General features: G+C 47.1%; 2 protein-coding genes and 1 long non-coding RNA gene across 4 annotated transcripts in view; all 3 read right to left on the bottom strand.

Moving 5' to 3' along the window:
* Nucleotides 1-434: 434 nt before the first annotated feature.
* On the bottom strand, nucleotides 435-15,435 carry LOC101419482 (mitochondrial amidoxime-reducing component 1). Its single transcript, XM_058309332.1, is given in 6 exon segments — nucleotides 435-919; nucleotides 1,858-1,960; nucleotides 1,962-2,018; nucleotides 11,794-11,967; nucleotides 14,463-14,971; nucleotides 15,409-15,435. Coding segments are annotated over 6 exon segments (1,020 nt in total). The 3' UTR covers nucleotides 435-769.
* LOC139436313 (uncharacterized) lies at nucleotides 13,239-14,452 on the bottom strand. Its single transcript, XR_011645572.1, has 2 exons — nucleotides 13,616-14,452; nucleotides 13,239-13,515 (listed from the first exon to the last, which is right to left on the bottom strand). It is a non-coding gene; the product is annotated as an uncharacterized lncRNA (long non-coding RNA).
* A 1,467-nt stretch (nucleotides 15,436-16,902) lies between the features above and the next one.
* Nucleotides 16,903-25,952, bottom strand: part of MTARC2 (mitochondrial amidoxime reducing component 2) — a 39,595-nt gene continuing 30,545 nt past the window's right edge. Inside the window, exons 5-8 of one of the 2 annotated variants that reach the window (XM_004459925.5) lie at nucleotides 23,709-23,770; nucleotides 23,317-23,388; nucleotides 21,956-22,103; nucleotides 16,903-17,776 (exon numbers count right to left, since the gene is read on the bottom strand). In XM_004459925.5, coding sequence (XP_004459982.2) covers nucleotides 21,980-22,103; nucleotides 23,317-23,388; nucleotides 23,709-23,770 — 258 coding nt within the window. In that variant the 3' untranslated portion in view covers nucleotides 16,903-17,776; nucleotides 21,956-21,979. Of the gene's footprint in view, nucleotides 17,777-21,842; nucleotides 22,104-23,316; nucleotides 23,389-23,708; nucleotides 23,771-25,952 lie in introns of those variants that run through there. The other variant, XM_058275245.2, reaches the window with a different exon arrangement.

Raw genomic sequence — 25,952 nt, 5'->3', positions numbered from 1 at the left:
CTTACTCCCTGACCCGCCCGCATCATCCAGTCCACGGGAAGGAAACCTTGCCTGAAAACTGATCTTCCTGGGAAACAAACTGCGGACTAAAATTAACTTACTGGTCTTCTACTACAGACTTAATGTGATTCTAGCAGCGGAAGAAATACCACCGTGGTGGAGGCAGGGACCCATGGGAGTTCCAGGGTTAGGGAGAGGGAAGAACAGGTAATGGGGGCGTTTTCAGGACTTGGGAATCATCCTGAGTGACATTACCGTGACAGATACAGGCCATCATATATCCTGCCGTAACCTACAGAGTCGAATGGGAGAGAGTGTAAACTACCATGGAAACTGTAATCCATGCTTAGTGCAACGCCCCAAGGTGTTTATCAACTGCAGTGAACGCACCACACCAGTGAAGGACGTTGTTAATGTAAACAGTGGGGGAGGTGTGCGAGCAGGGCAGATGGAAAGCCCCTATATATTCTCTGTAACATTTATGTAATCGAAGCATCTTTAAAAAAATTTTTTTAAATGAAAAAAAGAAAGAAAACTAATCTTCTCACTTGGAATTCTCCTTAGTGAGGCTCATACTTGCCCAGCAGTGTCTCTGTCATCCTCCACATACGAGTCGACGCTTACTCTGGGCTCGATAAATCTAAAAATCAAACTGTTGTGTGGTAACGCATCAATAAGTAACACACCCTTCAGAATCATCTAACCCGATATCTAAGACTCTCACACTTTAAAATAAGAAAGCAAAGTCCAAGGTGAAGGGCAGGTAAACCTAGCGTTCCCTCTGCATAGACGCCACATCCTGAATTACTATATTGGGCCCCAAGTTGGTTGCCTTCACTTTCTTCTCTAGCCTGGAGTGGAGATCCGCCAGCGAAGCTTCAGGAAGAATCAGGAATGGGCTGGCATCTGGGTAAGCAATCTGATAAAGCAAGAGAAGTGGTTATAATAGCTGGCACGCAAATGAGCTTCTTAGGGGTTTTATGTGCCTCTGGAGACACACACAACTATAATCTAAATATTTCTCCTATTCTTCTCATAGAAAACCCACAGAGATTCAGAAGTCATAAACAGCCTTTTCGATGACAGGAATTGCATTGTGGCATGAAGAGAACTTGGCCTCCAAACCCTAGAGCTACCCCCAGGCATGTGCCCTTGGGGAAACCACTTCTGGCCTCTCTCTTTCTGAATCTTTATTAAATTGCTATACTTGATGATCTCATTACATTCACGAAAAATGTTCATTCATTCCGTAGATATTTATTTTTCACGCAACCTGCAAATAAATGCTAAGGACTTATGCTAACCAACTTCTTGTTTAATGGTCATGTTAAAAGTAGTGTGTTTTGCTACCAACTCTACTTTCATTATGAATTCTTATAGCCTCATTCTTTTAAGGGTCAGTCTAATTAATTTTAAGAGCATGGATCTCCATATTCACCCCCATTTGCTCACCTATAATCTGACCCACAGTTGCAGACAAACCATAAAAATTCTGTACCCCACATGCAACTACTGAATTGCATGAACAGAGTGAAAAATATACTTACATAAAACAGTTAAGCCATGCTCGCACCAAAATGTGTACACAAATAGGAAGGCCAATGCATATGGGCAAAAACACAAGAGAAATGTCAAGAAATGCAGATAATGCTCCCAAGGGAAGGACTTTCTTTTCGCCTGTTGCTCAGGCTCCCTGCAGTTGTCCAGGCTGAAGCACCTGGCAGCTGACAGAGCTGTGCTCATCCCAGAGATCTGGACTCTGGGCCACCAGGCTGGAGGCTGACCACTCTCCACCCACAGAAGAAGCCTTCCCTCCACAGGACACCCACGAGCCTGAGCCAAGGGACCGCCTTTCACCTGATCCGTGGGCCGGAATGCGTCCAAAATTTGGTGAGAGTTTCTTGGTCGCATGTGAAGCTCCAAGTGCACCGGGCGGCAAGGCTGTGTCTTCAGGAAGCTGTATCCACTGGGCCGCGGCGTCCCCGCAGTCCCTGCCCTCGATCTCCAGGCCGTGCACCCTGGAGGGAGCAAAGAGCTGATGGGTCGTTGAAAGCCTTGGGACCCTAATGTGTCCTCCATGTATCAGGAAAGTAGAACAGAAATGCTGCAATGTTGCGGTAGCTCCTTAATTATCTAGAGACATAGTTTCAGTCCTCACCCTTAGTCTGAACCACTGTGTAAGCCTAAATGAAGGCACCCTTTTAAGCCTGACTTTCTCCATTTGTTCAATAGAGATGCATGGCTGTGTCTCCTGACCTCAAAGGAGTGCAGGGAGCATAAAATAAAATATTTGAAAATGTACTGGGAAGGAGATATGGCTCAAACGACAGAGTTTCTGCCTACCATAGGGGAGGACCCGGGCTCGATTCCTGGGGCCTTCTGGTGAAAAAGAAGAGAAAGCGTGCCTGCATGGGGAGCCAGTGCCCGCGTGAGTGCCCGCGTGGTGAGCCAGTACCAGTGCAAGTGAGTCACGCAGCAAGATGATGATGCATCAAAAGAGAGACAAGGGGAGAGTCAAGGTGAAGTGCAGCAGAGACCAGATTGAATCCTGGTGAATCCTAAAGGAGAGAAATGAGAAGAGAAGACAACACAGACAGCAAAAACAGCAGGATGGGAAGAGGGGAAGAGGGAACATAAATAAGTAAATCTTTTTTAAAAAGAAAATATACTGAGTTTTCCAGAAGAAAACGTATGTATCAGCATAAACTTAAAATTACTAAAAAATCTAGTTCATCCTGCAGGATATCAACCAGTAGTCTCTATTAAAAAGCCAGGCTATACTTTATAATAATAATAATAATAATAATAAACTAATACAGGGGAGTGGACATAGCTCAGTGGTTGAGCACCTGCTTCCCATGTACAAGGTCCCAGTACCACCTAAAAAAAAAACAACAAAACTAAATACAGAGGACTTCTGGGGAAGAAGGTGGAGTAGAGAACTCCAAGACTCAGTCCTTCTACCAAAACAACTATGAAATGGGCAGGAACTTTCTAAAATAACTATTTTGAAACTCCAGAGGCCAGAAGAACACTGTAGAGTATCCAAGGAAGAGTGGGAAGAAGAGACTGATAAACTAAAGTAAAGAACCATAACTTGATCTCTACGCACGGTGGCTCCCAACGCCCAGCCACCGTGTTCACGGCAGCTGCTTTGAGCTCCAGTGCTTAGCTAGCTGCTGGTGACAAACAGAAACATAAAACCCCTTCTCCCCAAGAACAGAGGTAGGCGCGGCCAATCACTGATCACGGCTTTTGATTAGCAAATTCAGATCTCAGGGAGCCTGACTCTAAGGGCAGCTTTGTTTCAACCTGCTCCACACAAAGGCTGTGGCAGCCACTGTTTCAACCCTCCTTGGACAGGAGCTGAGGTGGTGGAGACTTAGAGATGCAGCACTTCCTCAAGGCTGTGGGGACAGGTGGCTGAAGGGCTGTATTATCTGGGCAGGCCAGGAAAGCTCAGCTGTGGGGAGCCATAAAAAAAAAGAAGAAGCTCTTGGTGCCTTCTCCAATCCTCTCCTCAGGGCGTGTTGGAGCCAGTCCAAGACCCCTTTGTGGGTCTCTGTGGCTGTTTGGGCCAGAAAGACTGACTTGGGAAAATCCTTTCTGGGGTGACCCTCCTCCCAGATTTTGCCCTCCAGGCAAAAGCAGCTTGAGACAACAAAAAGAGTGTAAAAAACTATAGAGGTGGGCAGTCTGGGACAAAGAACTGCCAGCTTCAAGCACCCAGAAGAGGGAGATGTCTGTCTTTTGGGAAGCAGAGAGGACAGTCAAACTCCTGTAAAGAGGAGAACTCCAACACAACTAACAAGCAGAAGTCCAGGGTGAGTCAGAGGCCAGGGAGACAGGAAAAACCCTGCACTCTGCGTCCACCTTGGGTAGACCTGAGAGGAGAGCTGAAGCTCCAGAAAATCTGTCATCACCAGGTGGTTACAAAACCAAGAAACAGATATTTCAAGGGGGGGAAATCCCAGAGTTAACATTTTTTAAACATCTTTTTTTTATTTTTAAAAAAGATTTAAATTACATAAACAAACAAAAAAAGACTGATAACTAGATTACATAAACGTTACATAAAAAATATAGGGGATTCCCACATACTCCACTCCCTCCCCCTTCCACACTTTCCCACATTAACAACATCTTTCATTAGCATGATACATTTGTTACAATTGATGAACACATATTGAAGCATTGCTACTAAGCACTCACAATTTTATAGGTTTTGACAAAGTGTATACTGGCTTGTATACATCATTGCAATATCATGTAGAACGATTCCAGTGTCTCAAAAATGTCCCATGCTACACCTGTTCTTCCCTCACCCTCCCCTCTGAAACTTTGGTGACCTTTGTCTTTATATCAATCTGGAGTTAACATTTTAAAATATTAAAATGTACAGTGTGCAACAAAACTGTGCAAGACAAAGAAACAGGAAATGATGGCCCTTCCAAAGAAAGAGGATAAAAGTATGGAAAATGCCAATAAAGAAGATGAGAATGTGGACATACCAAACAAAGCCTTTAAAAAAATGAATTTTAAAATGTTCAAGAAGATAAAGGAAAGTACAGAGAAAAAGCTAAAGGATATCTGGAAAACAAGCAATGAGTACACTAAGAATAAGTAAAGTGATAAAAATTTTGAAAAGGAACCAAAGAGAACTACTGGAGTTGAAGACAACAATAACTGAAATGAAAAAATGCCCAAGAGGGTTTCAAAAGCAGACTGGAGCTGGCAGAAGAAAGACTCAGTGAACATGAAAACAAGACATGTGAAATGAGTCACACTGAGAAGCAGAAAGACAAAAGAAATATTAATAGCTAATAGCCTAAGACAGCTATGGGACACCATCAAGCACACCAATATATACATTATCTCCCAGAAAGAGAATAAAGAAAGAAAGGGAGAGAACGAATATTCAAAGACATATGACAGAGAATTTCCAAACATAGCAATATGTACAGCTAAGAAGCCCCGGGAACATTAAGCAGGATTAACTTGAGGAAAAATATGCCCTGCTACATAGTGATCAAATTGTTTAATACCAAAAACAAGGAGAGAGTTCTGAAAGCTGCAAGAGAAAAGCTACATGTAACAGATCCACCTGACTACACAAAATAAAAGTGAAATATATATATAAAGAAACATGTTACCTACAGGGAAGTGCCAATTCGATTTCTCATCAGAAACCATGGAGGCAAGAAGGTAGTGGGTTGAAATACTTAATGTACTGAAGGAAAACAACTGCCACCCAAAAATTTACACTTGACAAAACTCTCTTTCAAAATAAACTCTCTTTCTCAAATAAACAAAATCTAAGGGGGTTCATCACCACTAGACCTGCCCAACAAGCAATGCTAAAGGAAGATTTTCAGATGAAAGGAAAGGCCACTAGACAGTGTTTCAGAGCAGCATAAAGAACTAAAGGCCTTTGGTAAAGACTGCCATTTGGGGAATTATAAATGCCAGTATTATTACATTTCATTATTTAGGTATTTCTCCACTTCTTACTTCCTACAGGTGCTAAAATGCATGCAAACTAATGACAAATCTATGTTTTTGGACATATGTTGAGTGAAATAGACAAAAAAGGACAAATATGGTAAGATCTTGCTGTTTTGAAACCATTAGATAAGCAAACTCATAGAGTCAGAATTTAGAATATAGGTTACCAAGGGACAGGGTGGGGAAAGGAAAGGGGAAGTTAAGGCTTAAAATGTACAGGGCTCCCATTTGGAATGGTGCTAACGTTTTGGCAATGGATGGTGATGTTGGTAGCACAATATTGAGAACGCAATTCACTGCACTGATATGTATACATACATGAATATAACTAAAAGGCAGAATTTTAGATTGCATTTATGATAAGAATATTTTCTTTTAATTCACAGAACTATACTACACAGTGAACCCTAAGTTAAACCATGGACTTTAATTAATAGCACAATTATTAAAATGTGCTGTCATCATGTGCTATATCAATTGTTCCACATCAGTGCAAGGTGCTGGTAAAGGGTGATATGGGGGAATTCTGTATTTCATTCATGATTGCTCTGTATACCAACAACTTCCCTAATAAAGAAAAAAAAAAGTGAGGCAACCATAATAATAAAATAAGCACAGCTACCCATGGCTAACGTACCTGGAAGTGTTTCGGCATTACAGATAATAATAATCTAAGTGTTATTGATTTGATTACTAGTAAGAGCTGTAGGATTTGACAGTCCCCCTCCCTGAGTCACATAAAGTTGTAGGGAAGACTGTTGGGGAGTTACGTATATCTCACCACAGCGCAGGGGAAAGAAACGCTGTAGCACAGCCCAGTGCTTCCCAAAGTGTAGGACAAGAATGTAGGTATCCGAGGCTCCTGCAGGTGGTGCCAGAGCACAACACAAAGGTAGGGTCATTTGCGCACCAAGAATGTACTTCTCTTCATCTGGGGGTGGATGGGGGGTAGGAACTCACTATAGTGCTAATAGATCTTTAACTTCTATCAAAATCTGATAATAACCACTTGTAACAAAGAAAGAACATACCTCAAGTCCAGAGGCATCTAGAGGGAATAGTTTCTAGCTAGAATTTGGTAACATTTTATTTGTACCATATTTATTGTTTCAGCTATTTCCACATGTAGCAAATTATATAGGTAGCCATATTATGTTTCTTTTATAAATAAAAATATTTACTTTGTTAAGTGGAATCGATTTTTTTTTAATTAAGTAAAGAAGAGTGGTTTGTGATTGGACATAAATCATGGTGGATTATGAAAATGCATGGAGTTTGGGAACGAGAAAGGCACACTGATTCCACAAATGGCCAGCTCGGTGGCTTTGGGGGGTATTTATTTTCCGGAGTGTCAGTGTCTTCTTCTATAAAATGAGGACAGAAGCACGATTTATTGTGAGGATTATGGAAAAATCTAGACAAAGTCCCGAAAATATTTTTTTTTAAGATTTATTTATTTCTACCCCCAGTTGTCTGTTCTTTGTGTCCATTCTTCTGTGTCTGCTTGTCTTCTCTTTAGGTGGCACAGGGAACCAATCCTGGGAGTAGGAGAGAGCGCTCAATCTATTGAGCCACCTCAGCTCCCTCGTCTGCTGCGTCTCTTATTGTCTCTCTTCTGTGTCTTTTTTGTTGCATCATCTTGCTGCACCAGCTTTCTGCTCAGAACAGCACTCCTGCACCAGCCAGCACTCCACTTGGGCCAGCTCTCTGCAGGGGCCAGCTCGCCACACAGGCCAGCTCTCTGCATGGGCCAGCTTGCCTTCACCAGGAGGCCCCGGGAATTAAACCCTGGACCTCCCACATGGTAGACAGGAGCCCAACCACTTGAGCCACATCCACTTCCCCCCAAGACATTTCTTGAGTGTGGGTTGTGCTTAGTAGATGGTAGTAATTACCCCAGTTGTTTGTTTGTTTTTTATTTTCAGTTATTTCAAGTACTCTTTGCATAGTTACTCCATAAATTAAATATTTCATTAAACAAAAGCATCCATTCTCTAATTATAAGAAACAATGTGTTTATCTTATTAAATATATTAAAAATATAGTATCCTATGTTTTACTTAATTTTATTTGATTTCCCTTTACATAAAATGCAAAATTATTACTAACATGCCTTAGTTATTAATTAAGCAAATTAGTTGTACTCAGTTTTTACAGGAATTTTTAAAAACTTTCATGGAAGTATAATATTCTTTAGAAAAATGTACTGTAATAAGTATACACCTGATGCGTTTTCACAAATTCTGTCCCACCTGCTTTAAATGGACCTCCCAAGGGCCAGAGGGCTGAGCTACACCCACAACGCCAATGGAGTAGTGCAGCCCTTTTACCAGCAAACGCCAGGAGCATGTGCTTGCTCTTTCCTGGATCGAGATGAAGGGTATACCTTGGAGAATATAACCCATCTCCCCATTGAATCAGTGTTAGACTCTCTTATAATTTCCCTGCACATGGCTCTTCTGACCCATTTATTTGAAGCTATAATTAACAGTATACACATTAAATATTTGTCCCAGAGACTTACGTCTTTGATCTGTTCATGTGCTGGCTGAGCCCTGAATCTCAGTAGAGTTGCAGCCAACACCTACTCTCCAGTTCACTGGACTCACCAAAGACAACTAACAAAAGGATGATGATGGACAATGCTCCTCTCAAAAAACAGAGAGTATCTATAACTGCAAGCAAGACAGTTCCATCCACCTGCCCCATGGGATCTAAGCCCCCTCTCAATCTGAAGCTGAGTGGGCAAAACCATCCCCAAATACTCATGATTGAGAAAGGAACAAACATAGGAGAGGAATGTAACCATGGATGAAAGTAGACTTATTATTATTCTAGTAATTGAAGAACTTGTAATATTGATATAAAGAAATCACCAGAGGTTCTGAGGGGAGGGAGAGGAAAGAATAGTGTATCTTGGGGCATTTTGGGGATGTTGGAATTGTTAAGCATGATATTGCAATGATGGATACAAGCTGTTATATACATTTTGTCAAAACCTATAAAATTGTGCAGTGCAAAGTGTAAGCCATAATGTAAACTAGACACCATGGTTAGTAGCCATGCTTCAATATGTGTTCATCAACTGGAACAAATGTACCACACTAATGACACATTAGTATATGGAAATCCCCCTAAATTTTTGATGTAACATTTGTATAATCTAAAGCTCCTTTAAAAAGAAAGAAAAAAAGATGAAGAATAAATAAAATGAATAAAATAAACATTCCAAAATTCATACATCCACATGGGTATTACTTAGGAAGCAACAAAATCATTTTAACAATAATCATAACCAACTTGGAAGGCTCAAAAGAAGGAGCTTTACAATGTTTAAGTCTAACCTCATTTTTTAAATTAAAAAAATGGTGCTAAACAGCTTGTTTACCTCCTTATTCGTCAGACTTAGCTCCAAATGATTTTTTTTCCTTTTCCAAAAATCAAATACACTGTAAGAGGACAAAAGTTTTCAAAATTGAGTTTGTGTAAGAGGGTGAGTGTTTGCGTGTGTGCAGGTTAATGTCTAAAATGTGAATTTCTGAAGCACCTTGAGCAATGGCAGCATTTCCAAAATCTGTGTAAGGAAAGCGCCTTAAAGACCATCTTTTTAGAGGTTTCTTTCCTGGTGCCTTTTCTAGAAATCAGCCTCATTTTCCCAGAGCCAGTCCCCAACAGCCCCAGGGCCCCTCTCTGTCCCGCCCTGGGCTTTTTCCTTTGTTGCTTCACAGAAGGGTGGAAGGACGGGTAGCAGAGATGGAAAGGAAAGCTGCCTGGCTCCTTAGGACTTTGGCTGCTAAGGGCTGTCTTTACTGAGTGGAGGCATTTGCAGCTCCTGAGTTATTCAACATTTTAAATGTCTGCTCTCTCACCCTGACACTTCACTCCAACCTCTCTTTGCAGGTCCTGGGTTCATAAACACCAGAAACCTGAAGACTTTGAGCAGAACTGGTTCTCCGTCTTCTTCCTCCTCCCTCTGACGTTTCTTCTGAGTTCTGAGCAACCTCAGCTGCGTCAGCCCAGCGTTCCCCGCCACACTGCCCCAGGAAGGCCAAGCAAAAAGCCAAAGCAATAAAGGAAATAAAATCCAAAGGCCTGAGTAATCCATACAAAGACCCCAATTCTCCCTACCCCATTAGTGGCAGGCATGGCTTGGGAGAAAACCAAGTCACAATCTCAAGCATGCCAACAGGGGCTGCCTGTGATCCTGTCCCTTTGGAGTGACCCTAGAGGCCCAAGGACACAGCCGACGTCCTCAGGAAGCTATGAGCTGAGGTCACAAATCCTTCACTAGAGAAGGGCCTGCGCGGCTGAAGGAAACTGGAGTCCCCGACGGTCCTGGTGATCTCTGCTCTGAGACTCTGAGCACTACGGTAGCTCATCTCAACTTTCTTCTCATTTTGCAATTTCCACACATGCCCTGGTTTAGTCTCTGGGGTTTGGACCAAAAAGTCTGTGTGGGACTGAAAAACGAGAAAAATTCCCACACAAGTCCAAATGAATTGAAAATTAAGTGAAAAATAAATATTTTAACTACAAGAACATGTGGGTAAATATCTAACCATGATGAACATGAACCAGGATATAGATAGATATGAAATACGAATTACCAAAAGGCTTATTAAAAAGTTTTCCTCAAACGATCAAAAACGTAAATTAAATCAATAAGAAATTACCATTTTTGCCCCCGAAAATGGCAAAATAATTTTAAACCTAATGGTTAAGGTGCAGTTGACAGACTCATAAACTGCTGGTGGCTATATAAGTTGGTATAACCATTCTGCAAAACAAACCATTAACATGTATCGAAAGTCTATAGAAAGGGGAAGTGGCTGTGGCTCAATCAGCTGGGCTCCCGTCTACCACAGGGGAGGCCCTGGGTCGCGTCCCGGGGCCGCCTTGTGAAGGCAGGCTGGCCCGCACACTGCGGAGAGCCGCCGGCTAGGGCGCTGCACAGTGCCGCCAGCCCCCAAGCACCACAGAGAGCCCACTCAGCAAGGTGATGCAACAACAACAGAAAAGGGATATAGGCAAAAAACACAGACGAGCACAGAGACAGACACAGAGAACAGACAGCATGCAAAATGCCACAAGGGGGGGATTAAAAAAAAGTCTATAGAGGGAAGTGGATGTGGCTCAATTGATAAGAGTGTCCACCTACCATATGGGAGGTCCTGGGTTCAAACCCTGGGCCTCCTGACCTGTGTGATGAGCTGGCCCACATACAGTGCTGCTGTGCACAAGGAGTGCCGTGCCACGTAGGGGTGCCCCACACACAAAGAGTGCACCCCACAAGGTGAGCCACCCCACGTGAAAAGAGCACAGCCTGCCCAGTATGGTGCCACACACACGGAGAGTTGATGCCACAAGATGATGCAACAAAAAGAGACGCAGTTTCCCAGTGCTGCTGGATAATGCAAGTGGATGCAGAAGAACACAGTGAATGGAAGCAGAGAGCAGACAACGGGGGGGGGGGGGGGGGGGAGAAGGGGAGAGAAATAAATAAATCTTTTAAAAAAATGAAATCTATGTTTAAATTCTAAGATGTACCCAGAAGAGCAATTGTTCTGGGGTTTTTTAAGTGTATTTTATGAACACTTGGGGGCACTTAGAAATTTTCCAGCTAATTTCATTTGATGTGCTATTACTTTCTATGATAAGCTACAGACTACACTTAGCATTCATTACATTTCAATTCAAAATGCTCAAATGGTAACAAAAGTATAATTAGATCTAATTTTAATTTTCTCATAATGGGAAATGAAAAATCAAATCCAAACGTGACTTCCTGGAAGCAGAGTTATTTCTCCCAGAATATGATGTTGAGGAAAGAGCCTCTCTCTTGTATTTCTGGAACCCCTTCTTCAGAACTAAATGCCATGGGCCAAACCGCAGGGGACTCCTTTCCTTGCTCCCATTTGGAAGGAGCTCAGTCCTTTGGGCGTAACTGGGAAGTCACTTGGCAGCACACTGAGCAATCTCACCTCTTTCAGGACAGTTTCCCAAATCACTCCCACCCCGTCTTTGTGCTTTATCTGCTTGGTATGATTTTTCTCTTGCTCACATGTCAATATGCTTTTTGTTCTCGGGGTTTTCTACATGGGACCCTATGTCTCTCATCTCCACAAGGAAACAAGCTTCTGAAGCTTCTCCCCCTTGTTCTTCCTTCCTTTCTATCTTCCACCTGGTGCTGAGGGATTCATTTGTGGAAAAAAAAAAAAATGGCAAGTGACCGATGATGCTTCCCAGGGCTCCTGTCGCCAGCCGAGGCCAAAGCCCGCCCTTCCATACCTGCACTTGTGCACTGCGTTCGTGCTGGCCGTCCTGATGGGCAGCAGCAGATCCTTAGTGTAGGCGGCGCTGAGGGTCAGGGTGTCGCCGTCGCAGGTGAGGGAGATCAGGACCAGGTGCGGTTCCTGCTGAGCCGTGACCACGTTCCCTGCCTCGCTGATCACAAGCCAGAACCTGCCGTTTTCCAAACACAAGACGTAAACGGACCGCCACGATGCGCTTCCGGTCTTTGCAGGAGTTTCGGTTGTACACTCTCATTTTTCATTTCCTTCCCTTAAGCCTTGGTGTGTGTGGGTGTGTATCTGAGTCTTTCCTAAACATCAGCTCAGCCGCACAGCAAGACCTAGTGGGTCCATTAATTTCAAAGGGTCTAATAACCACTCAAGCAGCCCATGTATCGTATTTGCAGAACATTTTGAGCCCCTTGATGGCACAGAAATCAAAGATGCTAATTATATTTTCCTCTCAATTGCCAGAAAACCTGACCACTTGCATTAAACATGCCCCATGGAGATGGCAATATCTACATCACAGAAATGCTTTAAAGGCACGAGGAGCACAATGCCTGGCGCAGGGCAGGCAACGGACTCCTGTAGACAGAAAGAACCAGACAATCCTCCTAGTACTCACCGAGCACAGGATTCACGTGAGCAGCTTTCCAGCACCACCCACACCTCGCCAAGTCATCCCATCCCCTTTCTAAAAAAATTAATGTTTCAATAGTCAAGGTTGTAAATGCTGCGTTTTACTAAAAGGTCCATTGTTAATCTGGACAATATTTTTCCTGGCTCAGTACTCCCAGGCGAGAGGTACTTCCCAGAAAAAAGAAATGGAGAAATGAGCGCGATAGAAGAAACAGTTCCCAGAAAAAGAACAACGCCTTTGTTCAGGTGACGTCTCAGGTGCTTAGAAAGCCAAATGTGGATGAAGCCCTTTTGGTGAGTATAACCCGGGGGAAATCATTACAATTATACGCATGAGCTTGTGCTTTGGGGACCCACAAACGGTATGTATCTTTGGCAGTCACTTTAGGTCTTTAAAGAAGTGAGCCTTGCATGGCTCCCAGCAGTCACCCGAGGAGTAAGCTTAGTGCAAGCCCTCTCCCTAGCCGCCCCCTTAGCAACCCTTTATCTTGGGCACAGAGTCCTGCCCGGCACCGAATCCTTGGTACCAGACATCAGTACTCGTCCTGGTAGTAATAACGGCTGACGGATGGTCCTAAAATGCAGACTTGACCTTGTCGCTTCCTCATTCAAAACCCCTCCGTGTGTCGCTCCCTCCGAAAGGCCCGTCAGCGTCCAGCGGCTCTCCCAGCCCCTCACCACCTGCCACCCCGCGCGTCAGCCTTTCCGATCCCCCGCACACCGTGTCCCCTCAAGCCCAGAGCTCTCCTCCAGCTTTTCCCCGTCTACCAGGTAAGCCTCGCCAGTTACTTGCGTGGAAAGTGGGCAGTCACTGTCCCAGCCTCCGTCACGCTGCTGCGTCCTCTGTGAGGGGCTCCTGTCCACCTCGTGCGGGCCCCGCACTCCTGCCTCTGAGCACCAGGGCGCTGTCCCTTCCCTGAGCCCGCTGCACACAGGACCCTGAGCAGGTGTGCGAGCGCCCCTTCAGCCCCCTTTCTGGCAGGGTGGGGACGGACAGCCACCGTGCAGAGTTCCGCATGGTATCTGGCACCCACGCCAGCTCCTGGAATCTACTGTCATAGGCGCTCAGTGATGTTTGCTGAAACGACATGGTATCGTACAGAGCCCTTCGCCTCGGGGGCCTACAGAACGAGTGAATTCAGGAAGTCCTGTCCCCTCTGCGAGCCCACCATACAAACCACGGGCTGTCTGTGATTCTGGGGTTCCTTCCTGCAGCACAGGTGCACGGCTCAGCTTTCAGCTACTGCAGGAATTGCCTGCTCTTCGGGAGCCCAGAAGCGGGGAAAGACGCAGCCCATCCCTCCTGCGTGTTGCATGACCGAAGCCGAGGGCAGGTCTGGGAGGAAGGAGTTTGGAGCTTTCCTAAGAGGACCGAGCTGGCCTGAAGCCAGGCCCAGAGGAGGGCAAAGGCCCTGGCTCTGGGGTTTTGCAACCTTCACCAAACCCCAAGAATCCCTGCACAACTTGTAACTTCCAAATAGGGCATGAATAAAATCAGTATTTACGAGCGCCGGTGTGCGAAAGAAAACAAGAGTCCTGGTCCCACTGCTGGGGGACTCCTACCTCCTTTTCTTTACCCATACTAACGCGCTTGAGAGAATCAGGGAACACGGCAGCTACAAAGCGCTTTTTAAGCCGCAGAAGGTAGTGGACCGCCTCGTGTGCTCTTTGAGAGTTACTCCCTGCTGCTCAGTTTCCCTAAGTTTTCAGGAAACGGCCGCTAAAAATAAAGCGCCTGGAGCCAGAGCCTCGGAGCTCGTTGCTTCCTCTAGACGGAGCTGGAGAAGTTTGAGCTGGCAGACACTTGGGGAGGGATGCCACACCCGCTCAGGGGCTAGACGTGAGGCCCGGGGAGGTGGAAATAAACCCCTTTCAGGAACGGGTCGGGGCGCCGGGGTCCCGGCCCCGCGATCTGCTGTTGGGGAAAAAGAATCGCCTTTTCCTTCTCTCCTTGTTCCCAGCTTCTTCGTAAGAAGAGGCCCTCGGCAGCTCTCCCGCGGTCCCCCCGCCTCCCCGGGGACCTACCTGTCGCGCAGGGGCCCGCTGCGCAGCCCCAGGGCCGTGCACTCCGCCGCGCTCACCCGCACGCCCTTGCACGACTTGATCGGGTAGAGCCAGAGCTGCGCCACGGTGCCCACCTGCCGCAGCCGCCGGCGCCGCCAGGGCCGCGCGCCGCGCCACGCCACGGCCGCCAGCGCCACCGCGGCCAGGCCCAGCGCGGCGAGCCCGAGCCAGCCCGGCGGGGACCGCGCGCCCAGGCCGGGGCGGCCCAGCGCCCACCAGCCCGCGGCGCCCACGGCCCAGCGCCCACCAGCCCGCGGCGCCACCTCCCCCGCCGAGCCCAGCGCCCACCAGCCCGCGGCGCCACCTCCCCCGCCGAGCCCAGCGCGCGGGGGGCGCGCGGCGGCGCCAGGGGACCCGGGGGAGGCGCTGCCTCTGGCGCCAAGCCCGAGGGGAGGGCAGCGCCGGAACCCCTTCCGGGCGGGATCCGAGCGCCGCGCCCTCGTCCCGGCGGCGGGTGGGGAGGGTCGCCCCTGGGGCGCTTGGGGGCTTCGGCCTCCGCCCGCTTTTCCAGCTGCCGCCCTTCCCCACGCGCCCCCGCCTCTGAGTTCATCGCTGCAAGTGGGATGCAACGAAACGAATTTTTCTATTCAGGTATTTGCAGAGTTGTTTATTTGGCCTAAAATAGGGCAGAACAGAGGAGAGCGATTTCGAAATTAGAAATCGGGCGGCGGGCAGATGGTCTTGGGCTCGGTGGGGAGCGGGTCGGCTCCGCCTGGCCTCGGCTGTCCTGGGCCGCAGCGGCTACCGGGCTTTTCGCGCAAGGGGTGGGACAGGCCCTCGGGGAACGCGAGCCGAGGCCTGCGAGGACCGCGGGGGCCGCCGGCGTTCTCCTGGCTGCCCCTCGGAGCCGCAGGGGCCGCGGGCAGCGCCCTCAGCAGGGCCCGGGACGCGACCCGCAGCTCCTGACCGGGTCTCGGCCCCAGGTCAGCCGCATTCGCGCAGCCCGAGCCCGAGGGGCTGACGCTAGCGCTGGAGCCGAGGCGCCTTCAGGCCAGAAGGGAATGTGGCCGGGTGTGCAGGCGCCGACCTCAGCCACGCGCCCGCTTCCTCGGCAGGTGAAGTTTCAAATAGGGCGGGCCCCCGGGGTCAAGGCCAGGTGTTGCCTAAGCGCCTCTTTGAAGCGCCAGGCCCAGCACAACCAGCCCAGGATGGAGGGTCTCCTGCATCTGAGAGCGGGAAGGTTCCTGGAGGGGAGTAAGCCCCTCTCCCCAGCTGGCAGCCCCTCAGGGCCCTTGAGTGCTCAGGGAAGATCTGCCCACCTAGGTTGAGGCCTAAACAGATTTTCTGCTCCAGCCCCACATAATACACTCTTGGAAAATCCAGCGACTGTGTTCAGAGCACAGAGACCAGTGTCGCTCCAGCTGTCGGGGCAAGGGACTTGGTAAATCCAGCACTCTTGGAGAAATGTTGGTGAACAGTGCTGTAGGCCGTTGGGGAAAGGGTGAAGAGCAGCTGGGAAAGGCAACTCAGAGGCCCTAAATGTGTGTGGTTTTGCTTATGTCCCTCCCCAATTTCTCTTTGGAAATGAAAATTGGATAATTTGCTTTCTTTTAATCAGGTTTTTTTTGAAGATTTATTTTATTGCTCCCCACCCCCTCACTGCACCTGCTATCTGTTCATCTGTTTCTTTAGGAGGCACCTGGAACTGAACCCTGGCCTTCCCATGTGAGAGGGAGGCTTCTTATCCCTTAAGCCACCTCTGCTGCCTGCTTTGTTGTCTTGTGTTCTTCGTCCTTTGTCTCTTGTTGCGTCTACTTGCCACGCCTGCCCGTCCGGTCAGCTCGCCGTCTTGCCCATCTTCTCTCCAGAAGGCACCGGGAACCTTTGCTCTTGCTTTGTTGTGTCTCTCACTATGTTTTTCTTCTTGTGCCTCTTGTTGCATCATCTTGTGGTGTCATCTTGCTGCACCTGCCTGTCCCGCCAGCTCACTGTCTTCTTTAAGAGGCACCGGGAACTGAACCATGGATCTCCCATAGGCAGGAGCCCAATCTCTTGAGCCACATCCTCTTCCCTAATTAGGCTGACTTTTAAATGGACGTGCTTTTTTAGTTTCATCACTTCCACAGTTTACCAAGGGATATAGATGATTGGCCATTTTACCTCACATGGTGCTGGGAATGGAAGTTAATTTCAGCCCCAGAACTGGTGAAGGAAGGAGCAACTGTGCTTCACTGACCTTTGAAAAGGCCAGAGAAGTCACCGGCCACCATGCCTCAGACCCACCATCTGTGTGCCCAAACTTCACGATCCCCAAGCCACACCACCAACTGGAAGTAATGTTTGTGGCATCAGATTGTGTCTCCGGAGGGACACACTGTGGTAGACAATCAGAACGAGTAAAGAAACATGAGCCAGCGTGACTGAAGTTCTCTTGCAAAATAAGAAAAGCATTGGAAGCAGATTCATTCGTTAATGAGCTCACATTTATTAATCATAAAGAAACCACAAAATTATAAGTGGGTTTATTCATTCACATATTACCTCCATGAGTAGTTTTACTTAGTCATATCAAAAATAGTTCATTTGTCTTTGTTATGAAAAAAATTATTTGCATCTATAAAAATGTCATGCTCCCTTTTTCCTACTTCTACTTTTGAAATTCAATTCTTTATAAAATTTCTATTCTCTTCATCATATTTAGAATTCCACATGGTATATCTGACAGTTACAATATATATGTATAGGGCTTAGTAGAGGATCACTCTAATATTTTTTAAAATCTATAAAATAATGTTCATAATTAAATACAATCCTGATTCCGTAATGGTAGGGTGGAAAAGTACTAGTGAAAAGTCAACAGAACTCAACAGCCATGCAAAGACCAACAAATTAGAATTTGTGCGTGTGTTCATATGCAAAGGCACAGCAGGAAACAATGACCTGTTGTCTCCCATTTCTCTTAAAAACATAGAATTACAGACAACAAAATGCACACATTGTTCATTTTTTGCAGCTTTTTAGCTGATTCTTTAAACTTTTTTTACATCTTAGTATGAAAGTCGAGGATTGGAGACTGTTAGAGACAGAATCATTTGAAATAATTTTATAGACTATTTTATTTCTTTAAAAATTCCTCATTATCTCAATTGGATAATCACGTTCCCAGGTCACCCCTAATCCTTTCCTTAAATTAACCCAAGAGCACACATAACAGCACAGAGTCAAACTAGAGGCTTGTTTCCAGGATGAAGGTAGCCGAGGCTGAGCAGTAAGGATTCGTGACGCGGGGCTGCTGCAGTGGATATAATCCTGATCTATCCCTAGGGCCGTGAAACCTGGATAAATGAAACAAATCTCTGAATATTGGGTTATTTATCCTACCTGTCCACAATTCAAACACCCACAGAACAGTCACAGATGTAAAAATACAGGAAAAATGGCTTCGTCCTCCCCCAATTACCATAATGGGATAAAGCAGCCTGTTAATACTGAGTTTCCCAATCAGTCCCGGCAAGGACCCAGGTCAGGGGCCAGTTCTTACAGAAATTATGGGACTGCAAACTGGAATAAGCCTTTTGAGAGCATTGTCAGGATGCTGAAAGAAATATGCTTATACCTCATGGGACAATGATTCCACTTCCAGGAATCCAAACTCATGGAAAACCCTAAATTTAAAAATGCTTTGTACTAAAATATTATTTATTTAAATTTGGGTATAGCTTGTCAAATACTGTAACTATGTTTAAAAAAGCGCCCTAACATTTACACAATGGAATGTTACGAAGCCATCAAAAACAATGTTTGAATAGACTGGAGGCTATGAAAGTGCTTATGATACAGAGTTCTGCATATGTATAGCATACAGATCACAGCTATGTTTAAGAACGTAAAAACCAAGCAGAGTAACATTATAAACAGTGAGTGAAAGCGTTCTTTCTTCTACTATTTTGGTATTTTCTAAATTTGCCGTGATGAGCATTTATATAAGGAACAGATGGACTTTTATATAATTAAATATGAAATGGATAAATAACCCAAGTGTCCCCCGATATTTTTTAAATGTAGGCTTTAATCAACCTTCATATAAAAGAAGCCCTCTAAACTGCAGAAACCATCATAGCCTTACATTTAAAATAGACCAATAATTTGCACAACCGGAGAGGAAGCCTCTGGAAGACTCCAGGGAGGCAGGGCTGGGAAGAGAAGGCTTTCCACCAAGTCCACCAGGAGGGACCCCAAGGGGTGGCCGTGCCCAGAGAAGCAGGTGCAGAGCAGAGAAGCAGGAAGGAGCAGCGGCTCGGAAGTGCCCAGGCGTGGCCGAGACAGTGGCAGATGACAGGGCTAGAAGGGGAGCTGGGGCCCCACGGCCCCACGCTCCGCCAGGGGGTGCGGGCGCCCCACGCCTCCCGCTCTGCACCGCAGTCACATCACACGCTGCTCCTCCTGCCTGGCCTTCCGGCTCCTCCTCGCATAACCTGGTCCCTCTGCTGGGGAGCCTGTTAAGTCCCCGCAGAAGGGGGCACCATTTGGGACAAGGGCCTTTGCAGGTGTTCCAAGTTAAGGAGCCCACAGCGAGAGAGGGTGGGCCCGGGTCCCACTGAGCTGAGTCCTTGTAAGCGAAGGACCCTGGACGCAGAAAGGAAGAAGGGGGAGCAGGAAGCTGGACGTCACGGGAAGCCGGAAGGGAAAGGAGAGGAGCTGCCGTGTGCACTGCCCCATGTCGCAAGAGCCAAGGAATCCCGAAATTTGCCAGCCAGCCGGAAGTCACCAGCCCTGGGAGGAAGCGAGCCTTCCAGCCTCCGAAACCCTGAAACCACCAGCCAACAAGGCCTGTTGTTAAACCGGCCCATTCTAGGGTGCGTTTCCGCAGCCTCGAAACCGTATCGGCATTCCACACGTCGCTTTAAAGACAATCTTCCAGGAAACACAGTTTTGCTCAGAATCTGAAGCTTAAAATGTTCCGCAGCTTCCTGATGCCTGCAGACCGACTTCCAAGAGCCTGCGCCACCTGGCTTCCTCTTGTTTCTTCTTCTTTCCAGCCTCATTTCTGCTTGCCTTCCTCAGTATCCCCCAGGTCCCGCATTAAGCCTCCCCTCCTGGGAGCCCCTGTCACACTGAACCCCTGAGCTATCCCCCTCTCTTCCTTTCTCAGCAAGCCCAGGTTCCCTCCCTATTCTCCAGCCTAGCTCCACCACCCCATCCTGAAAGGATTTCTCCTTCCTCTGAAGCACCGTGTCCGAGCCTTGAGTTGTGGTTCTGTCTACACATCTCTGCTCCCCTGATACCTAGATTTTAAGGTCTGTAGGAGGTGGCATAAGACCTCCCGGCGCTACCTCCTGCCAGTTCTACGGCCCTGGATCAGCTGACCTATCTGTGCTACGAGCTATGGTTCCTGGCTATGAAAGTGCAGCCCTCCAATCCCTCTCACAGAGATCCTTAAAGGGCTTATAGGAAATTACCTGTTTCCTTGGGCTCTTTGAATTTTTCAGGGCCTCCTGGATAGCTGAGACTCTGGAAATAGACTCAGCCTTCGAGAACCACAGGGTGCTCCTTGCCGGACTTGGCCCAGTGGTTAGGGCGTCGGTCTACCACATGGGAGGTCCGCGGTTCAAACCCCAGGCCTCCTTGACCTGTGTGGAGCTGGCCCATGCGCAGTGCTGATGCGCGCAAAGAGTGCCCTGCCACGCAGTGGTGTCCCCCACGTAGGGGAGCCCCACGCGCAAGGAGTGCATCCCATAAGGAGAGCTGCCAGCGCGAAAGAAAGTGCAGCCTGCCCAAGAATGGTGCCGCACACACGGAGAGCTGACACAGCAAGATGACACAATGAAAAGAAACACAGATTCCCGTGCCGCTGATAAGGATAGAAGCGGTCACAGAAGAACACACAGAGAATGGACACAGAGAGCAGACAACTGCGGGGGGGGGGGGGGGGGGGAAGGGAGAGAAATAAATAAAAAATAAATCCTTAAAAAAAAAACAAACCAGGGTTGTGGTTGGGTCAGTTTGTGATTGAGCCATTCAGAAGACCCCTAATTGTTAGGTACCTCAGAGAGCATTAGAGTCCTTTAAAGGCAGACCACTTGTGAAAGCCCTGGGCTCAGGTACTGATCCTGGTCCAGTCAACTGTGGCCAGAGCAGTGGGGACACAGGATAAGTGTCATTCACTTTTTAGGGGCAGGACTTTTAGAAATGGCAAGTACAGATTTCTCTCTAGTACTTACAGTGTTTCATTAAATCCAAGATACACTGATTATAAGATGCACCATTTTTTATGCATCACTGAAGGAAACAAAAGGCATCTGATTATGTCCCTGATTTCCGGGATGTTAAAATGTGGGACAAATAGGCATCACAGGACCTGTTAAATATGGTCATGTTTATACCTGGTCATAATAGGTACCTAAGAGAAGTTTATTTGAGGGCAAAGCCTGTCCCATCTTTAGATCCATTAAAGCACCTGAGACAGTGCCCTGCATGGACTAGCTGTCGCAGTAATGACAGTAAAATCACAGAGAGTATTCACTGAGCTTTTTCTATGCTTCTGTTGCAGTGCTGCACATTTCATACGAATTAATCCTCCAAGTAACTTTCATTGGTTGTTTTGGTAGAGACTATTGTTATTCCCACTTTACAGACTGAGACTTAGGGAAGTTAGATAATCCAACCAAAATAGGAAATGGAGATGCTGGCATTATGAACCCAAGTCCAGCTAATTAGATCAAGCTGGATCTGGACGGATCTTAACCACTTCCCTACATTGTTTCTAAGGAGGGTGGGCTGGTGAGTGACCAGGCCGGAGGGGCCAGTAGCCACGGGAAGAACACATGCGAGAAGGATGGTCAAGCGTTGTGCCGATGAAGTGACTTGAAGAACTGGGTTAAGGATTTTGTGAGGTGCATTGCTTAAAAACCTCCATTTAAAGACTTCCAACTGACTTTCTCTTTCCTATAATTTAGGGGTTAGGTATTAGGTCTCCAGGAGTGAGGACTTTGGTTAGCTCGGTGAAATCAGCATGAGGACATTACTTTCTACTTCATGATTCAGGATCTAGTCATTTGGATGCACTGATATATATTTTTTCAAACAGTAAATTACATTTAAGAATACATTTGATAAAAAACACTTATTTCAGCAGTTTTCCCAAGTTGATTCTGAATAATTTACACATTTCCCCCTCATTTTTCTACCAGGGATAGGAAAAATAGATAATTCTTGAGCATGGCTTGCCTTCATTTCAAATATATCCCTTAAAGAATTGGAAACATATACCTGTCTTTCTGCTGAGACTCCTGCATAAGTGTTTTAGAATTGAATGGGAAAGTGGGATGGAGAAAGCTGAACGGAAGTATGCAGGCTACTGAGAGGAAATAGAAATGAGGGGCATTTTTCCAACAACAGAGATCAGAACACAAACTTTATTCTCCCGAGAGTTAAGACAGCAAAATGACTCAACAAATGAATAAGCGGAAAAAGCTTCAAGGTACTTCATTCTAGAAGCAAAGCTGATACTTTACCATATCACACTAGCGGACATATCACTACAGCATCTGATATATAGGATCACCAACTCTCAGGCTTCCAATTTTTTCCACTGAATAATAGATCCCAAAAAGCGGGGATGACTTGTATATTTGCTTCTCAGAAGGATCACACAGGCGGTAGCTAAAAGAAGCAAAAATGCACCATCAGGCACAAAAAGGAAATGACAATCTGAGTGCGCTCTTAACAGAATTCAAGCCTTTCATTCTCAGGTCATTTATAAATACATATCAAGTCTCCACGACATTGACAGAGAAGTCTGTGGGCAATCAGTCAAGATGTTAACAATCTTGGCTTTTCTAGAAGTATCCTAAAAGTATGAACAATTTTTCCATGGCTTTTGAGGCCACTAAGAAAAAATTTATGTTTTACGTAAAATAAATACTTTGTTTACATGTGTATCACCAGCTCTACACCTCATTGAACCAAATGCTCATGAAATCTCAGTATGGAACTGGCCTAGAACTCGCTAACCTTTTCCATTTAATCCATTTGAGCTCTATGCTTTCAGCTCCTTCTAAGCCTGTAAATTCACAGTTGGGTTCTTTGGTGAACAAAAATTAACACAGAGACACAGTTGTTAGGTGGGTGTGGACTACTGACAAAAATGATTTTTACCATGTGAACCTGAAGGAAAAAATATCAACCTCACTGCATCATTTAAAAAAGAAATTGTAAATCCGAAGGTTTCAAGAAATAACCTCCTCTCTAACCTAAGTCCACTGGAAGTTTTTTTAAAAAAAGAGAGAGAGAGAGAGGAAAGGGGAACAAAATAGTATACAGCCCCCCAAAACTGGTAACTTAGTTTAAAAATACACCTACATTGGGAACTAAAGTCTGAGCCAAAATTCTTTAAAAAAAACACAAAACAGAAAAACCCAGTCATAAAAGAAGCTTCTGGATAAACAATCTCTGATAACTTGTTATATTCCATATTCCTCTAAAATTTCATCATACAACTTCAATTGTTCTTGTATTTCTTGATAGTGGTTCTAAGAAAGAAATGTGAATGGCAATAAAACAAAGTATTTGAGATCTCCGTTTGGAAATACACATGTAAATGTTATTAAAAATGGATATGAGGGATTAAAATTTCAAAACATACCATTAAATTTATTAACAGCACTAGACGATCATCCAGGGGGAAAAAGGAAGCAACAAGTACCCACCTCCATTAACCCATAGACACAAACCATCCCCAAGGCAGGTGCGAAGGTGTTCCCAGAGAGCAAGGCCGTGCACAGCGCAAAGCACAGGCCCAGGTATAGCACCGAACCCACGGGGAGACCCAGGACGGAGGAAGGCTAAAAATACTGCAGACGCGCTCCTGTCCTACCTCTTCAGGGTCTCCAGGGGCTCATTCCTGCCGATGACGCCGGTGTCGGGGTCCACAGTGGTCATGATGCACCTGGCACACAAGAGCCAAGGGTTAGCGAAGCGTAAGAGCCAACGGGAGAACGGCACAGAGAGCCCCTGGGGCTGGCTTCGGGGACTCTGAGGATGGAGGGGGCCAGGTGTCAGGGAATGTGGGCGGTTTCTCAAAGCTGGAGAAGGCCCAGAAATGGACTCCCCCAAGAGCCTCCAGATGCTTTGATTTAGCCCAGTGAGACCCGTGTGGGATTTCTAACCCACGGAACGTAAAATAAAATCTGTACTGTTTAACACACACACACAAAGAGCCAGTGGGCGTACCATACCCCACAGGTGGAGTCTGGCGGAAACCCTTACCTGGGGCAGGACAAAACCTTTTTCATTTCGACACCGCCAATTAAGAGTTCATCCCAGGTGTCCTAGGAGAAAAGGAAAAATTTATTTTTTAACTGAGGCTTCATCCATCTTCACAGCAGCTGATTTTTTGACTGTTCTCACCATGAAACTTGCTGAAATACACGGCAAAGATGACACTAAGAAGTGCCTCCCAAAAGGGCCCCGGGAAGGCCGTGTGTTGGTGAGTCCAGGGTCTGCCTCTCCATGCACAGTTTCAGAACGCTAAGCCTGTCAGCACAGCAAGAGTGGACCTCAGGCACGAGACTCTTAAATCAGCCTGGAGGTAATTGACCGATGTAGTGAGAAACGTTTCATTTGCAAGACAAGCCCACCCTTTCCCAACTGCTAACCCACGGCGGAGGCCAAACGAAAATCTGAAGGTTCTCTGATGAGCACGAATCAACCAGGGGAAGGCAGTTTTCAGATTGGCATAGTCAACCCTTCTGCCTCCGGAGAGGGAGCCTGCCGCGGGGGTCTGGTGTTCCCAGCCACCCAGCTCTGATCTCCCAGCCCGAACTGCGGGCGCCACCAATGCTTGCCTCGGCTGTTCGATCAAGCCTCACAACTCTGAGGTATGTACTAGTGGGAACCCCATTTTACACAAACAAATGGGGAGGCCTAGAGAGATTACAAAGTTTTACCAGGCTGTGTCTGGAGGATGCAGGATGGCTAGATTCGAAAATCATCTTTCTGATTCGGAAGGCAGGGCTTTCAACTACCCAGCTTTATAGTCAGTAGACACGGAGGTTACAGAAAGATTTTACAAATAAGACATAAGGCTAATATGATACACCGTAGCCTCGGTGAGAGAGGCGCTGTGTTGGGCTGTGGGTCTCGGCCCGCCTGCTACCTGGAAGCCCCTGCTGTCATTCTGTATCTTTAAGGGGTCTGTGTCGGCCTCTGCTGGGACAGGCTGGTCCCACAGTTTGAATTTCGCAGGACACTTCTCTGCCCAGGTCTTCAGGGGAGGCGTGGGGGCCTGGCCTCACTTCAGCCTCCTTAAATCAACAGCAGGATCCCTAACGAGATGTCGCTTTAAAAAGTTTCCCAATCTCCACCGGGAGAGCTTTCTGGAGACGGTGAATCCAGGCCTGGGGCCGTGGGCCTCTTCCCGCTGATGCGGGTGCCTCGTGCCTGCTCACGGGACCGAGGCAGAGCAGCGCAGGCGTGGGGCGGTACTGCCATAACGCGCCAAGCCTACCCTGGAGCACGCTCCTCTCCCCAGCGCCGGGACAGGTGGTTTAGCCAGAAGACAGAAGGTACGCTCAAACCGGGTTCAAGCCCAGCTCCAAACTCGGGTGAAGAGTACCCCTGGATACTTCGGAGCCCCAACCCTCACTTGGGAAGCTGCTTCTGTATGGCCCTAACTCCCATTCCAACCAACCAGGTGACTTGAACTTGAACTGGGCAACCCTTGGAAAAGTCAAGGCCGTCCCATGTAACAAATGGAAGCTCCTGTCTTCACCAGGACTTACTGCAAGCACCGATCAGAGAGCAAAACGGCAGGGCAACTGCGGCATGTGGCTGACCTCCCAGAGGGAAGTGACATTTGACGAGGTATTCCCAAGTGATACGGCTCATGAGCCAGGAAGGGGTGGGTGGCGTGAGGGCCCTGGCCGAAGGGCGGGCAAGAAGGCTGGACGGGGAAACGGACTTTGGCCCAGTGGTTAGGGCGTCCGTCTACCACATGGGAGGTCCGCGGTTCAAGCCCCGGGCCTCCTTGACCCGTGTGGAGCTGGCCATGCGCAGAGCTGATGTGCGCAAGGAGTGCCGCGCCACACAGGGGTGTCCCCCGCGCAGGGGAGCCCCACACGCAAGGAGTGCACCCCATAAGGAGAGCCGCCCAGCACGAAGGAGGGAGCAGCCTGCCCAGGAATGGCGCCGCCCACACTTCCCGTGCTGCTGACGACAACAGAAGCGGACAAAGAAACAAGACACAGCAAAAAGACACAGAAAACAGACAACCGGGGGAGGGGAGGGGAATTAAATAAATAAAAATAAATCTTTAAAAAAAAAAAAAGAAGGCTGGACGGTGGTACCCCGAGGGCGTGGTGCGGTGGGAATGGGGCTGATCAGGCGCCTCGGGCGGAGCCCACGCTCTCCAGGTGCCTTCCTTTCAGTGTCCTTTCATAAGTGATGATGAATTTAAAGCCGCATATCTGCGGAAATGATGCATCGCGAGTATGATAGAAAGCAGAGAAGCCT

The sequence above is a fragment of the Dasypus novemcinctus genome, chromosome 13, assembly GCF_030445035.2.
Source record: "Dasypus novemcinctus isolate mDasNov1 chromosome 13, mDasNov1.1.hap2, whole genome shotgun sequence".
NCBI classification, from domain to species: Eukaryota; Metazoa; Chordata; class Mammalia; order Cingulata; family Dasypodidae; genus Dasypus; species Dasypus novemcinctus.
This window is presented reverse-complemented; position numbering and strand designations above follow the sequence as displayed.